The sequence below is a fragment of the Sphaerodactylus townsendi genome, linkage group LG06, assembly GCF_021028975.2.
Source record: "Sphaerodactylus townsendi isolate TG3544 linkage group LG06, MPM_Stown_v2.3, whole genome shotgun sequence".
In the NCBI taxonomy this organism is placed as follows: Eukaryota; Metazoa; Chordata; class Lepidosauria; order Squamata; family Sphaerodactylidae; genus Sphaerodactylus; species Sphaerodactylus townsendi.
In genome coordinates, this window is record NC_059430.1 from 25,515,250 (window position 1) to 25,530,966 (window position 15,717).

Sequence of the window (15,717 nt, forward strand, 5' to 3'; positions counted from 1 at the left end):
TAAATGAACAGGAAGGTTGATCCACTTCTTCCAACAACCCAGAAATTAAAATATTAAAAAGTCTGAAATTATTGAAGGTTTTTTTAGCACTGAAACTGTATATCTTATATCTTCTTATCTCTCTAATGTCTTATCGCTTCTCTCCACAAAGATGCATTATATACCAAGGTCAATTTCCCAATACTACTTTTCTTTTTTTTTAAATAAAAAAAAAACCTGCTAGGTATGAAAATGCCAAATCTCTTTGGTTGTCAGAAAGCACTCTGTAGTCACAAATTACTCTGAAATCTTTTTTTACTACACTGGTTTGCCAAAGTCATATCCCTCCTTGTTTAAACAAATCTGAACTTCATTATAGGTGGGAATAATGCTAAATCCTACCCTCACCTCTTTATTAGCCACAGGAATGACAATGCAGTTAAATACTTGGAAGGATTCCAAGAGAGCAACAAAGGCTATCCTATACCCATCTGTAATTAATTTGTGCAAGAATATGGATTTCACATACTTAATTTAATCCACAAACCATTACGAATTTCAACAGGAGATAAGCATGAAGAAATCAAAGGGCAAACTGTGGACAAAACACAGAGTCCAACTCATTATGATCTTATCTGCTTCAACAAATGATCATGACATCAGACTCAATTGACCAAATTGTGTTTGCTGGCTGAGCCAGAATCTCTAGGGAGAAAAATCTTTTGTCACAAAGGACTGCTGTAGATAGAACTTGAGTTAAAAACATGGCAGGAAAAACAAAATAACAAAAAAAAACCCTCCTCATTTTGATAGCATCATAAGTTCCCTAAAGCAATAAACCAAGCCTGAAATCCTTTGGTTTCTTCTTTCAGGCTTAACAAAACAAAACCAACTGTCTGTTGTGGGTTTTCTGGGCTGTGAGGCTCCTAATGTTTTGCCTGCATCTATGGCTGGCATCTTCAGCCATACACTGCTGTTACATTTGCAATCACATCTAAACACTAAATGCAACAGCAATGTAAACAGACTCCACCCAAACACACACAAATATCCTCACCCCCCTGTGAGATGGTCAAAATATGGTCACCACACAATCACCCCACAGTGCCACATCTTGCCATGACATGCCTCTCAAGATGCCGGCCATAGATGCGTGCAAAATGTTAGGAGCAAAAACTACCAGACTGTGGTCACAAAGCCTGGAAAACCTATCACAGCCAGTTGATTCTGGCTGTGAAAGTCTTCGACAATACATAGACAAAATCAGTTTGGCTAGCAGTTCTAGTTCTAGTACATGTTAAGCACAGAACTAAGCTCTGTCACTGCCACTCGACAAAAATAGGAAGTTAAGGCCCTGGCCACCACAGCCTTGGACCTGCAGCTTCATTTTCATCTTCAGTTTCCGATTTCTAGAAGCAAGGTAGTTTACTGAATACTAACCTCGGGCCTCCAAGGGGAAGACTTGTCCAATGATGTGGAATCATTCTTGTTCCTCTTGATTCCTTGGAGCACTGGCTTCTAAATCCATAAAGAGGAAGGGGAAAAAAGAGAAGATGATGCTGATTTTGCACAATAGGTTTTGCACCACTACAAAACTTATCATTCCGCACATGCAGAATAATGCACTTTCAAACTGCTTTCAGTGCTCTTTGAAGCTGTGTGGAATAGCAAAATCCACTTGCACAGTTGTGAAAGTGGTTTGAAAATGAATTATTTTGCGTGTGCAGAAGGGGCAAAGAGCCAGTCATAAAAGTTGCACCACTGGAAGAGTTTGTCATTTAGCAGATTTTAAAAACCAGTACAAATGTTTCCATCCGGAACACTTCATTATTAAACAATCTTAGCCACAATACTAATTAACATTCTTGTAAATAACTACTTGCCGGGTCTCTTGTGAATTGCCTTCAGGTCATTTGGTTAGGGAACCAAACTGATCTTTTTGATTTGTTTTGTTTTAGGACAGAAATCGTAACATAGATATGTATGTGGTTGATTTTTTAAAAACACCATTTTACCCTGGAAACTGTTTTAAGCTGTCTGCGGTTGGTTTTTTGATCTATGTTTTTATGCTGGGCTGAGACATTTTAAATGCTGGGTTTTAATGAGTATCTTTTAATGTTTTGTTTTTATTATTTTTACTTGTAAACTGCCTCTGGCAGGATTCCTGGAGAGGCAGCATAAAACTGTTCTAAACAGACCATGCCTACTTGAAATATGAAAATTCCTCATGGGGAAATAGTGAGAGTAAATCAGGTTGCTGAATCTTGTTCACTCCCCTCTGACTCATATTCTGGTCAGAGAATATAGAATTTGGGCTCACTGGCTCTACAGGCTCTCCCCTTGAGAGCAGTTGAGTGGTTCTCTAGTTGCTACCCATATTATCCCATCTTCTTTCTCTTTTTAGCACCTTTTTCAGATAGCAAATGGGGCACAAAGAGACAAAAAGAATAGTGACTGAAATTATTTATTTTGATTTTGAAAGCCTGAGGGGAAATATAACTGCCACCCCCCCCCCCTCAAATAAACAAACTCCAGAGCAAAACAGAATGAACATTCACTAAAAATTCTCCACCTTTTCAGGCATTTAAATGGTTGGTCTCATAGTGGTTCTGAAAAGGTGCTCAAGTTTTAGGGCACTTTTGCACATGCAGAATAATGCACTTTCAATCCACTTTCAACGCACTTCGCAGCTGTGCAAAATAGCAAAATCCACTTGCAAACAATTGTGAAAGTGGATTGAAAGTGTCACTTTCTACATGTGTGAAAGTGCCCTCAGTGAGTTTACAATGGTAGGGTGGTGACATGGTTGGAAGGGGTAGCCACGGATGCTTCTTGCTGTGTCTTTGCTGGCTAGGGTTGCCAGCCCTAGGGTGGAAATACAGTTATCCCTTCCACACTGCAACTTCCCCTATCAAAGGTTTGATATATCATAAGTCAGCATAAGAAATTAAATAGAAATTTTGGGGGAATTTTGTGGAAACTGCAGACGACATGCGAAGGTCAGCAAATGACACAGAAAAAGTTTAGAAACTCAGATATGCATAATATATATGTACAGTACTGTATAATATCAACATATGTTATCTTTTAATACCACAAATATACACAATTTCTTTTTAGAGGTTAAAATAAAACAAAAAGAAAAAAATTCCGACTTTTTCACTGGTACGAAGGGAGAGCCAAACATTTGTACGTGGATTTCCAGATCCGGGGGGGGGGGGGGGGCACAACCTCCCTTACTCCTGCCATGTGGAAGGGATAACTGTACCTGGAAATTCAGCTTCAGTTTATTAGGCTGCATTCTGTCTAAAACTGCCCTAAGTTTACAGTTCAATGTTTCTACAGCCTCCCTGGAATCAGCTGGAAGCAAGATAGCGATAAGAGTCATCCGCACACTGGTGACAACACAACCCAAATCTGCAGATGACCTCACCCAGTGGTTTCATGAAGATCTTAGAGATTATAGAGGACAAGATGAAGCCTTGTGGGACCCCAGGGGCCAAGAAACCAAGACGCAGTCCCCAGCACCACTGTATGAAACCAACCCTTTCAGAGAGAACTGGAACCACCACAAAATGGGGTCTCCCAATCCCAGCCCCAAAAGGCAGTCCAGAAAGATACCATGATTGATAGTATCGAAAGCTGCCAGAGATCCAGGAGAATCCCTCTGTCTATCTCCTGGCACAGGTCATCCACTAATCATGTGATCAAGGCTGTTTCAATTCCATAACCTGGCCTGAAATCAGACTGCAACAAATCCAAGCAATCCAAAACAATTTAGAATCTGATTTTTGTCTCTAATTATCTCTAGCTTATGAGACATAAATGTGATATATTTTCACCAACCGATAGAAATTTATCAACATGCTGGAAGTCTGAATTTTTTTTGATGTTCCAATGGCTGTGAAGGATGATTTTATCCAGACTGTTTAATGATGCTCTTGAGTTCTGCTTACCTGATATGCTGGCTTCTGAGGCAGGTAAAACTGAAGGCTTGGGTCCTCTACAGGTGTATCCTGATTCCCCAGAGCTTTAGCCAGCTCACTCCAGCTTCCATACCCTGTATAAAGATATTCTAATTAAAAGTTGAGTCAACTTTTATGGACACACTAGGAATTAACTCTTATAGTCCTCTATGAGACATTTATGGAAATACAGGCTTTATTATTACATTTGAGCCCACCAGTACCTTTAGAGACCAGCAAGAGTTTCAGGGTTTTGGAGAGGCAAAGCTGCTATCCTCAAGAGCAGAAATGGAAATCTTAAGTCCTTTTCTCTTAGTCAGAAAGAGAAGGGATGTTTCTGCCCCAAGCATTTCCCCTCTGCTCTTATCACGTTGACTACAATATGTATTTTGCATCCTTTCCAAGTATTTTTTAAAATACCCCTCCCATTCTCTGACTAGAATAAAAGGATTCAGAGATCTCCACTTCTACTCTTGTCTGATAAAGGCAGCCTTGAAATCTTATACACTGAAACTCTTGTTGGTCTCAAAGGCACTATTGGAATTGAATCTAACTGTTCTACTGCAGACCAACACAGCTACCCGCTGGAACTGCCTTTACTGGACAGACAGAAAATTAAGAGCATGGAGCAATCAAGTGACTTGTAACTCAATTCTAACTGCCCAGCAAAATGCACGGCCCTCAAATAACGGCGAAAAACCCAACAATGGGCTAGCCACTGATGACACTGACATTTCTGCTTAACCCTAAAGGCCCAGACTAACAGTCCAATCCAGATGGGTCCAGTGGGTGGGGACAGTGCCACTTTGGCACTGCCCCGCTCTCCCCAAAGGGCTTCCCTGCAGCACGGAAAGCCCAAACAGAAAAAAAATCAAAACAAAAACTGCCCCTGAGAATTCCCATTGTAGGAGATAATGGAGATACGCCATGAAAACCAAGATGTATCTCCAAGGCCAGGTCTGCCTGCACATGGGGGCTGGGCAGGCAGTGGAAGCTGACCAGGCTCTACCCACTGGCTCACCCCTGGAACTCTCCCCTGGTTGTGCCAACAGGCCTAGACATAGAAGAAGAAGAAGAAGAAGAAGAAGAAGAAGAAGAAGAAGAAGAAGAAGAAGAAGAAGAAGAAGAAGAAGAAGAAGAAGAAAGAAGAAAAAAGAAGAAGGAGGAGGAGGAGGAGAAGAAGGAGGAGGAGGAGGAGGAGGAGGAGGAGGAGGAGTTTGGATTTATATCCCCCCTTTCTCTCCTCACCAGGTTGGGTGCCGCAGATTGACATTGTGCCTGCCTGTTTAAGTTGCCCCTCTGCTGGTGCATGTGCCTCTTGCACCAGAAGGGTGGGCACAAGGCTGCACCGACTCCAGAGATGGGTTTGGCCCCCATCCCTGGATTGGGCTGCCCGCATTATTGTTCCAAGAATTATTCCCAGAAAATACTTTTTAAACCAGTACTTTGCAACCAATTTTATACAGTTATAGCAAGGTCATATACATATGAAAATATAGCCATGTGGTACATAATACTGAAACTGGAAAAGTTTGATGATTAGGAATTTCAGATATTTGTCATCTCCTATGCAATTCCCAATTGTCATGTTAGCCTTAACTTTAACAACTTTTCTATTCTATTTGAACATGGAAGAACATAATTTGGCAGACAGCTGAGTCAGTTTTGTGTAAGCTATGTACTCTTTAAAATTATTGACATTCCTGTTGGTATTTTAGAGCAGAGTTCTTTGTCTTGTGGTACACACATATATTTTGAGGAAGACAAACTAGGAGACAAGTTTAGAAAGGTTCTCCATTTGGTATTTTGATTTATATAATTTCAAAGACAATGTTATTATTGTAAGACTGCTGAATTTCTTTTTATTTGTAGAAACAAAAATGGAAGTTAACATAACCACAAGACATGGTTTAGTATTCACAATGTCCATTAAAATTAGCTATTGTTACATTGAGATGCCAGAATAAACTTTACAAATCCTTGTCTACCAGATGCAAATAGACCACAGTTCATTCAGAAACTTTACTAAGGCCCATTATGTACCAATATGTTCCCCACTTCCAGCTGCCTTTTGCTTTGGATCAGATTATAAATTATGCAACAGTTCTGATATATGATTTGGGTTAGACTTTCCCATACGCAACAGCTCGGAAGTGGCCACGCTGTTTTAAAGGGTAGTCCCATGTTTTCCAGGTATAAGGATAACTCAACCTTTTTTTTACTTTGCAGGGAAGGCGAAGGCGAACTCCTTTGGGTTTTTTCCTCCCTCCCTCCTCTCTCCTCCTTTTCCCCACCTATAACGGTGTCCCCCTACACTTAAGTCAACCCACTTTCCTCCGACATTTTCAGCCGGCCCTCTCTTTATCCCCTCCGATCTCCCTTTTTGTTCTGCTCTCTGGTTCAGTGGCTTATGGTGGATTTTTTCTGTCATTATTTTTCTTTTACTTTGTAATACACAAATGCAATAATGTGAAAAATGTGTCAAACATCTTGAACCATAAGATCTCCCTTTTTCTGGGGATCCATGCTGGCTTTTGCCAGGCCTGGAGAGCTCGTTGCCCGCCATGCCTGTGCCAACTTGAGGGGGGATCCCACCAATCTCAACTTGAAATCCTTTGTTCAACTAGCGCCATCACTAGTTGTTTTATTTTAATGTTTTATTTACCTATACTATTGTTTTTACCTGTTGTACAACGCCCAGAGCCCTTCGGGGATGGGGCGGTATAAAAGTTTCAAAATAAATAAAATCAATAAATCAATAAATCAATGGACCACTACATAAATACTACATTAATACTTATTTTGTGAAATCTATGAGTGGGAGTTTTCGCTGTCCCCAGCAGGTTTGCGGGGCACCCCCAGTCCTGTTTGTGGAACGGCTCAAATCCTTGCTGGGTTTTCCTATGCTTGTTTGTGATCCATGCAGTTCTTGTTCTGGGAGGCAGCCATGATCTTGTGTGTCAGGCTGAGTTAACTCATCCCTACACACATGATCGCCCCCGGAAGGGGACTATTTTCACCTGTGGAGGCCCACTTTCACTTCTGCCGAACAACTACCGACCGCACTGAGATCTTTCGGTGGGAAAGGGTATAACAGTAACATCAATGTATCAAGGCTAGTTTAGCTGCAAAAACTGACTGAAGAAGGATTTAAACTTGTGCCCTCCCTACTCTTGTACTAAACTGTATGCTATTCCACAGCAACCTGAGATGTATCACCAGAATTACATCTGAGAACAGGAAGCAAGGAACACAAACACACCTGCTTCTAGTCATACATGCAATGATACACACACCTTCATGTTTTGGGAAGCAGTTTCTCCCAGAATAGGCCTTATTATCTTTCGCCATTCATATCCTTACAGCCCAATCCAGATGTGGAAGGCTAAATGATCACAGGGAGCAGTAGAAGGCCACACAGATGCATTTGCCCCCTCCGCTGGGGCAAGGGGCACCCCTGCTGACAAAGGGGGCAGAGGTGCCAGTGCCCAGCCACCCCTCAGCTCCATGGTGGTGAAACATGGAAGTCCTGGCTGCCACGGAGCAATGCTGGCATCTGCTCAGATGCCTGCATGGGGGTTGTGAGTTGGGGCATCCCAGAAGGTGGAGCTGAGTTTTGTCAGTTTCCACGCCGAGTTTAGGGAGTCGGATGCCATGGCCTGGGGCTCAGAATTATGCCACCTGAAAGGGTAGCAGAGCTTTTTGTTTTTTCAAGCTGCTTCGCCATGCCACCTGGAAGCCTTCTGGAGGTGGCACAGTGGCAATGTGGCAGCAATGCTGGCCCCAGGAACTGGATTGTGCTGTAAGTTGTTAAAAATGAAATCTCTAGATCTTAAGTTCCAAGATGCCTCTGATTCTATGTCATGTTTACATTTGGCTCAGTACTATATTCTGATATGAATGAAATTAGGAAGGAAAGGCATGCCAAATATTGGCAAAATACTATGATTAGAACATTTCATTCGTAGCACAGCCACAAAAATGTTGTTAGAGTTCTAGAAAATACGTAACCTGCTTTTATAGCTGTAATGTTTAGTGCTAGAGAAATCAAAGTACATTTTGTACTTTTATAAACTTTAGTTCTTCAGTGATCTATTGTTAATAGATCAGCAGTGGCGTAGGTGCAGCAGTGTCGTAGGAGGTTAAGAGCTCATGTATCTAATCTGGAGGAACCGGGTTTGATTCCCGGCTCTGCCACCTGAGCTGTGGAGGCTTATCTGGGGAATTCAGATTAGCCTGTACACTCCCACACGCCAGCTGGGTGACCTTGGGCTAGTCACAGCTTTTCGGAGCTCTCTCAGCCCCACCTACCTCACAGGGTGTTTGTTGTGAGGGGGGAAGGGCAAGGAGATTGTAAGCCCCTTTGAGTCTCCTGCAGGAGAGAAAGGGGGGATATAAATCCAAACTCTTCTTCTCTTCTAATATGATTTATCCTCCAGCATACCTGAGCCAATTAACACTATTATCGTAACAACATATAATACATACGCAATTCTCAACAGAATTATACCCTTCTATATCCAATGTATTCAATGGATTTCTAAGCTTCCCACCCTACTTAGGGTTTCCAAGACCAATAAAAGCATTATAAGAAGATTCACACACACATGCAAATACACACACACACACACACACACACACACACACACACACACACACACACACACACACACACACACACACATATATAAAACACACAATTAAAACATAAACGGGAGGTAAAGTCAATAAGAATTAGTAAGAGAACTCCATAAAACAGAGAATTCTTCACCACCTGGATGAAGACAAGGAGACAGACAACTAGACTCAGGGAGGAATTTCCATAATTTTGGTGCCATGACCAAAGAGGCCTTTTCTCAGGTAGCCACTGGTCTAGCTGAGATGGCGTGGGGCTCTTGAAGCAGAGCCTCCAAAGACAAGTCCATATGGGAATAGAAGATCATTAAGGTATGTGGGTCCAGAGTCATATGGGACTTTAAAGGTGCCCAACCTGAGCCTGGAAGCAAATTGTGAACTGATATAAGAGCAACAAGACTGCACTGACTGGGTCTTGAAACCCAGCCCAGTCAGGACACTGGCTGTAGCATTTTGAACCAACTGTAGCTTCTGGATCCTCTCCAAGGGCAGCCCTATGCACAGCATACTGCAGCAATCTAATTTAGATAATACCAAACATGCAGAGGTGAGATCTGTTTTGCCCAGGAAAAGACCAGGACAGTGCCTCCCAGCCTCGTCCAGGAGAATACCACAATCAGTGGTACTAAAGGCTTCCCAGAAGTCTAAGGCCCCTTCCGCACACACAGAATAATGCGTTTTCAAACCACTTTCACAACTGTTTGCAAGTGGATTTTGCTATTCCGCACAGCTTCAAATTGAAAGCAGTTTGAAAGTGCATTATTCTGCATGTGCAGAAGGAGCCTTAGAGAATCAATAAGGTAACACTCCTGCAAACCATCTCTTGGCACAGGTCATCAATTAGGAAGACCAAGGCAGTTTCACTTCCACAGTCAGGCCTGAAACAAGATTTGAGCACATCCAAACAAACTGCTTCATTCAGAAATTCCTGAAGCTGCTCAGCCATCAGTTGTTCAATCACCTTGTTCAATCACCTCAAGAAGGCATTCACTGTCTCCCAGATCCAGTCTGTCATCCCCCCCCCCCCACAAAAAAACCAGATTTAAACAACGAGGAGGGAAAGGATTATTCAAACAGGTAGTAGATTGTAGAATTTCAGAATCCTGTCCACATCCTTGAACTGAGAGCTGAAAGGTATCCTATGCATCTGGACAAGATGGCACCCTGACACCATCTAATTCTATCATTGCAAACATGTCCAAGTTGGTACAGATGCAAGAGATTTAATCTGCAAAACGCTGAGCAAACTGGTCACAGGGGGCTGCCAAGCAGTCCATGTTATCTCACAGGTTGGATCCTAGTAGAAACACCTAGACAGTTCTATAGGCCTACACTGTGTAAACACAATGGTGATAGAGAATTGCTTCTTTGTCATCATCGCTGTCATGGAGTAGGCTTTAAAATGAATTACAATTTATTGGATTCTTGTTGGATTCATCATGAATTTTATTCCATTGTCACTTCAACCATCACTCTTGTCTCTTCATAGCCCCAAACCCTTCAGTAAACCAGAGGGCTGCCCAGACTGGCTATGTCCTGTTGAGCAATTGTAGCTACAACAGATATCCTAATGGCAGTAGATGAGGGAATCATATTTTTTCCAAAGGAAAAATTCTGCTGGTTGAGCACTGAGGGAAAACAGTATCCTCCTGACTGAAGCAATGTCTTGAAGGAAGACATGAATTTGCCACAACAGACGAATAACTATTATGCTAAAAAACAACAACCCAGATAATCTGGGCAGGTCTTTAAAGTATAATACCCTTTATCTCTCCACCCCTATCCCTTTTTGCTGTAAAAACATGCCAGTCAGCCTAAGGAAAAATCCCTTCTGGCTCTGACAACTGAAACTCAGCTATTTTCTTTTCCAGATGCCGGCTTTGAAGTCTATCTAGGCTGACCAAGGACACTAAGCAGCATTTACCTCAGAAATAACAACAAAGGAGATAAAAATGCAGAGAAGCATAAATTCATTCATCCTAACTGGTTTTTAGGTGTGGAAAAATGCCATATGGCTGATCTGACAGCATGCTTTATGCTTGAAACCATGCACTAAGACTTAATTGAAACAATAAAGTGAAGTTTAAATGCCTCAGAGCTGTTTTCAGCCCACCTGGCTGCAGTTCTGGAACACTGCAGTTATCAAAACTTTTTGGCCCTTTCCACACAGGCAGAATAGAGCGCCCCAGGGACGGCAAAAACACCGTCCCCGGGGAAGTGTTTGTGCTGTCCTGGCCACCCCGGAGTGGCGTGAAGCCGCCGCTTTAAACCTCGCTCATCGAGTGAGGTTTTTGAAAAGTGGCAGCTTCCCACTGGCGCGGTGTGAACCGCACTAGCGGGACGCCCCCACTTTTGGCATCAGCTCCATTCACCTCTTCTTCCAGCATCGCTCTGGAGGGCTGGAGGGACACACCCACACTGTCCTCCGACCCCTGGAGGTCGGAGGGTAGTGTGGGCATAGCCCTCCAGAGGGATGCTGGAAGAAGAGGGGAGTGGAGGGGACCGGAGGAGAGGCGGCTCTGTGCGGAGCCACCTCTCCAGCTGGGGAGGAAGCTGGGGCTGCTCGCACACTACGGTGCAAACAGTCCCTGAGCCTCCACTGGCATAATTTATGCCAGTGGAGGTTCGTTTCTGCCACCGTGAGGAAAGGGCCTTTGTCCCCTTCTGCACATGCAGAATAATGCACTTTCAATCCATTTTCAATGTACTTTGAAGCTGGATTTTACTGTGTGGAATAGCAAAATCCACTTACAAACAATTGTGAAAGTGGATTGAAAGTGCATTATTTTTGTCTGGTAAGTCTGCTAGATCAGCACTACATTGAAGTCCTGGTTTCTTCATCCCATCAAGTGCTACATTTTTTTCTGATGGCAATGTAGTACTTGTTGGAATGAAGAAACCAGGACTTCAATGTAGTGGTGATCTAGCAGGCTTACCAGACAATATAGGGAAAAATGAAGAGATAGCAAATGTATAGATAAAAAATTGGATTATTTCTCATAAATAATTGATTAGCTGACATATACACTGACCTTTTTCAGATAAGATACCAAATGCCAACAAAAGAATCATGAGCTCAGCGTGAGTAGGATTAGAGTGCTAGACCAGCATCTGGGAGTCCCAGTTTCAAATCCCAATCGGCCATGGAAGCTTGGGTGACCCTGGGCCAGCCATCCAATCTCAGCCTAACCTACTTTATAGGGCTGTTGTATGATAGAAAATTGAAGATGATATAGGTAAATAATGACAGAGAATTTTGGAAAAGATGACAAACAGTGGTAAAAGCCAACACTGAATAAATGAACAGCTACAAATGAAATGATGGAACCAGTAGATATAACATTTTTGTTCAGAGAAAGTATTTAACACAATGAGGATGCATTCAACAACTGAGGTTTGTTTCTTCCAATAATGCAGATTCTTAAGCACAGATTACTCCTGATTAAGATACCCAGTTATAAGAATACAAATAAACTCCAATCAGTGTTCAGAAAACATGATGTAAGACTGATGACTGTCTTCAATCTTGGGGCAATGCATGAAGGGAGAAAAGAGTGCAAGACTGGAGATGAACCAGGACTGTTCCTATCATGACCTTACATGTCTGTAAGGTTTGAACTGAGTCCAAGTGTGGCAAAGGAACACTCTCCTATTGAGTGGAAATGATTAGGATCTGTCTTCAAGATACATATCTGTTAGACATATTAAAGCTGTCAGACTCAGCAGACTCCGCAAATATGTGAGAGACTTAAGAAAGTTGCTCTTTGAAATGAACTAAATGAATTCAAATTAAGCTTTTTATAAAACGTGACCATCTGCTGATAATTATTTGAATGAGCTATCGAGTTAGCTTCATAAAAGAAGCAATCGTGTATGTATGGGGCGTTGTGGGGTTTCCGGGCTGTATGGCCATGTTTCAGTAGCATTTTCTCCTGACGTTTCACCTGCATCTTTTTTGGGGGAGGGGGAATTTTAATCTGGAACACTGGATGCCAACTATGCCTCCATTTACCGTGATCTATTGTATAATTTAAACCTTTAGTTTTTATCGCTGCTTTTAAATGTTTGACTGTTTTATACTGCTATTTCTATATGCTGTACACCGCCCAGAGCCCTTCGGGGATGGGGCGGTATAAAAGCCTAAATAAATAAATAAATGAATGAATGAATGAATGAATGAATGAAATCAAATCAAATCAAATCAAATCAAATCAAATCAAATCAAATCAAATCAAATCTGTGGCTGGTGAAACCAGCTTCAGATCCCCTTCAGATTCTCTGAAGATGCCACAGATACCGGCAAAACGTCAGGAGAAAATGAAAACTGGAGCACGGACATACAGCCTGGAAACCCCACAACACCCCAGTGATTCCAGCCGTGAAAGCCTTTGACAATACATGTTTATATGACTTGTAGGTTCATCTAGCAAGGCTATTTGTTCTGCCTCTCACATAAGCTGATCCAGGCAGGGAAAATGGAATCCCAGAGGTGTTGTCATTTTACCTCAAAGGATGCCACTGGAATCTTCCTAACCACAAATTAACAACAATGTCAACCTTCCAACAAAGTATAGAATAGAATAGAATAGAATAGAATAGAATAGAATAGAATAGAATAGAATCTTTATTGGCCAAGTGTGATTGGACACACAAGGAATTTGTCTCCGGTGCATATGCTCTCAGTGTACATAAAAGAAAAATACATTTGTCAAGAATCATAAGGTACAACACTTAATGATTATCATATAGGTCTAGTAAGCAATCAGGAAACAATCAATAGTAACGAAACCATAAAATGTAAAATCATAAAATAAAATGAAATAAAATGAAATAAAATGTAATGTGCCTGAGCTATAGTCATACAGTCATAAGCGAGGAGGAGATGGAGTAATAGAATGATGAAAAAAATGGATGCAGTAATTATATAATAAATATATAATAAATAGTTTAACATTATCGAGGAAATTATTTGTTTAACAGAGTGATGGCATTCGGGAAAAAACTGTTCTTATGTCTAGTTGTCTTGGTGTGCAGTGCTCTGTAGCGACGTTTAGAGGGTAAGAGTTGAAACAGTTTATGACCAGGATGCGAGGGGTCAGTAAATATTTTCACAGCCCTTTTTTGACCCGTATACAAAACTTAAACCACAATCAAACATTTCCGTGTTTACTTACTTACTTATTTATTCGATTTGATAAACTGCCCTACCCCCAGAGGGCTCAGGTCGGTGTACAACAAATAACAATACAATAAAACAAATCGAATAGCCCCAGTTAAAATATACAAAACCTTAAAACTATAAAACTATAGCAGCAGCAGTAGCCTTCAATAAATAATTGATCAATAATAGAAGATGTCTGGCACCCAACCCCAGTGATGAAACCCTGGGAAGGGAGGGGGTTGGCAGATGATCTAATAGATAGCCAGTGCACAGGACAACACGAGGGACAACAGTGCGCAGGACAACGCGAGGGACAGTGCGCAGGACAACAATATAGAACGTTTGTATGCTGCTTCTCCAAGAACCACCCTACAAAATAAAAATATTTTGGTGTGGCCAAAATAAATAATAATACAAAATAAAATATTTTGGTGTGGCCAAAAAATAAAATAAAATGATGTGGCCAGGGCAGCAAAATTTTTCTCCCTGGGTTGTAGCCAGCATTGTACAAAGATGCTAAAATATAACTTTCTACATAATCCCAGATTAGAAATCAGAAAATATATCCCCTAAAGGGCCTGATGTCAGTCAATCCTAGATAGAGTCTACAATAGGAGGTGTGAAGGAGGTGTGGTTCCTCCTCCCCTCTTTTCCTCTCTTTCTCCAATCAGAAACCATAGATTTGGAGGACTTGAAAATGTCAGAGGTTCCTGACCCAGGGGGAAAAAGATATCTTAACCCAGCCTGGCCAGGTCAAGAGAGGGTGGAGCCTGGGGATATAAAATGCTGGGAACAGAGGGGCAAGGCCCTTTCTGCTGCGTCACTGAAGGGAGCAGACCTCTTGCCTGGGCTCTGGACAGAGCAGCCATTTTTGGACCATGTGCTCACCCAGGAAGCTCACTCAGCCTTCCAGGTAACGGGGACCCTGTGAGAATTGTAACCTTCTAAGTTTAAAGGACCTACCCTATTATAAGAACTGCTAGAGTATGTTTAGATTAAGGGATAGAGGAGTTGCGTTTATATCTCATTTGTTTTGGAAACCCTTGCTCAATCTGGTGCAGTACTAAAATATACTTGTAACCATTTTATTTTTAATAAATTATTTTAAACCTTAGATGCAGGGAACAGTTCTCTGTACCACAAATGCCTCCACCGTCTTGGATGCGCTATCTAAATAGGAGGGGGGAGGAAGGCTGGCAGTTGGCAAGCAGGTTTTCCTCAGGAACCTCTAATCTGCCCTGTGAAACCCAGGACACGGGAAACTGAGACCAAGCCTCAGGGTTGCAAAGGGTCCTGACCCTCCCCAGTGGGAAGTCCCGCAAAAGGTCAGGTGGTGGCAGCAATACCCAGAGAGAAGAAAGCAAGCCTTCTCCAGGAAAAGGTGGCAACCCATGGTAGAGGCTTGGGAGTGGAATAGGGTCTGCCAGGCAAAGCAAGCTTGTTTCGCCGCAGGAGGTAAAAACATGTTGTCCAACATACAACAGGAAAATCTGGCAACTCCACCTAGGGCAGTGGTGGCGAACCTTTGGCACTCCAGATGTTATGGACTACAATTCCCATCAGCCCCTGCCAGCATGGCCAATTGGCCATGCTGGTAGGGGCTGATGGGAATTGTAGTTCCTAACATCTGGAGTGCCAAAGGTTTGCCACCACGGACCTAGGGTAAGAGGAGATTTCTCAAAGCTCTACAAGGGATCTTGGGACAAGGCTAGCATTTCCTCTAGCAAGACTTGCATATTTCCAAGGATATGACTGAAGAAGGAAAGCACCGGTCATGGCAATTCTACAGTCTTATTCACTCATTTTTATCACTGCACAGAAAGACCTGTGCTATACAGCAGACTGGGGAGTTGTACATGGGAAGACTCCAGCCAGGGGGAGGGGGCAGGTAGACAGCAGCAGCAGTAGGAATCCATTCAGGCAATCTCCAGGGAGCCTTTCCCTTGCGGTTCAGTGAGCCACCCATTATGAAAATAA

General features: G+C 42.3%; 1 protein-coding gene and 1 pseudogene across 1 annotated transcript in view; one reads left to right on the forward strand and one right to left on the reverse strand.

Moving 5' to 3' along the window:
- The window catches only part of B4GALNT3 (beta-1,4-N-acetyl-galactosaminyltransferase 3), a 403,403-nt gene extending 398,834 nt beyond the window's left edge, over positions 1 to 4,569 (reverse strand). The window contains exons 1-3 of the mRNA XM_048501513.1: positions 4,545 to 4,569; positions 3,936 to 4,039; positions 1,420 to 1,497 (exon numbers count right to left, since the gene is read on the reverse strand). Of these exons, the coding sequence (XP_048357470.1) occupies positions 1,420 to 1,497; positions 3,936 to 4,039; positions 4,545 to 4,569 (207 nt within the window). The remainder of the gene's footprint in view (positions 1 to 1,419; positions 1,498 to 3,935; positions 4,040 to 4,544) is intronic.
- Positions 4,570 to 7,669: 3,100 nt separating this feature from the next.
- The window catches only part of LOC125435323, a 35,500-nt pseudogene continuing 27,452 nt past the window's right edge, over positions 7,670 to 15,717 (forward strand).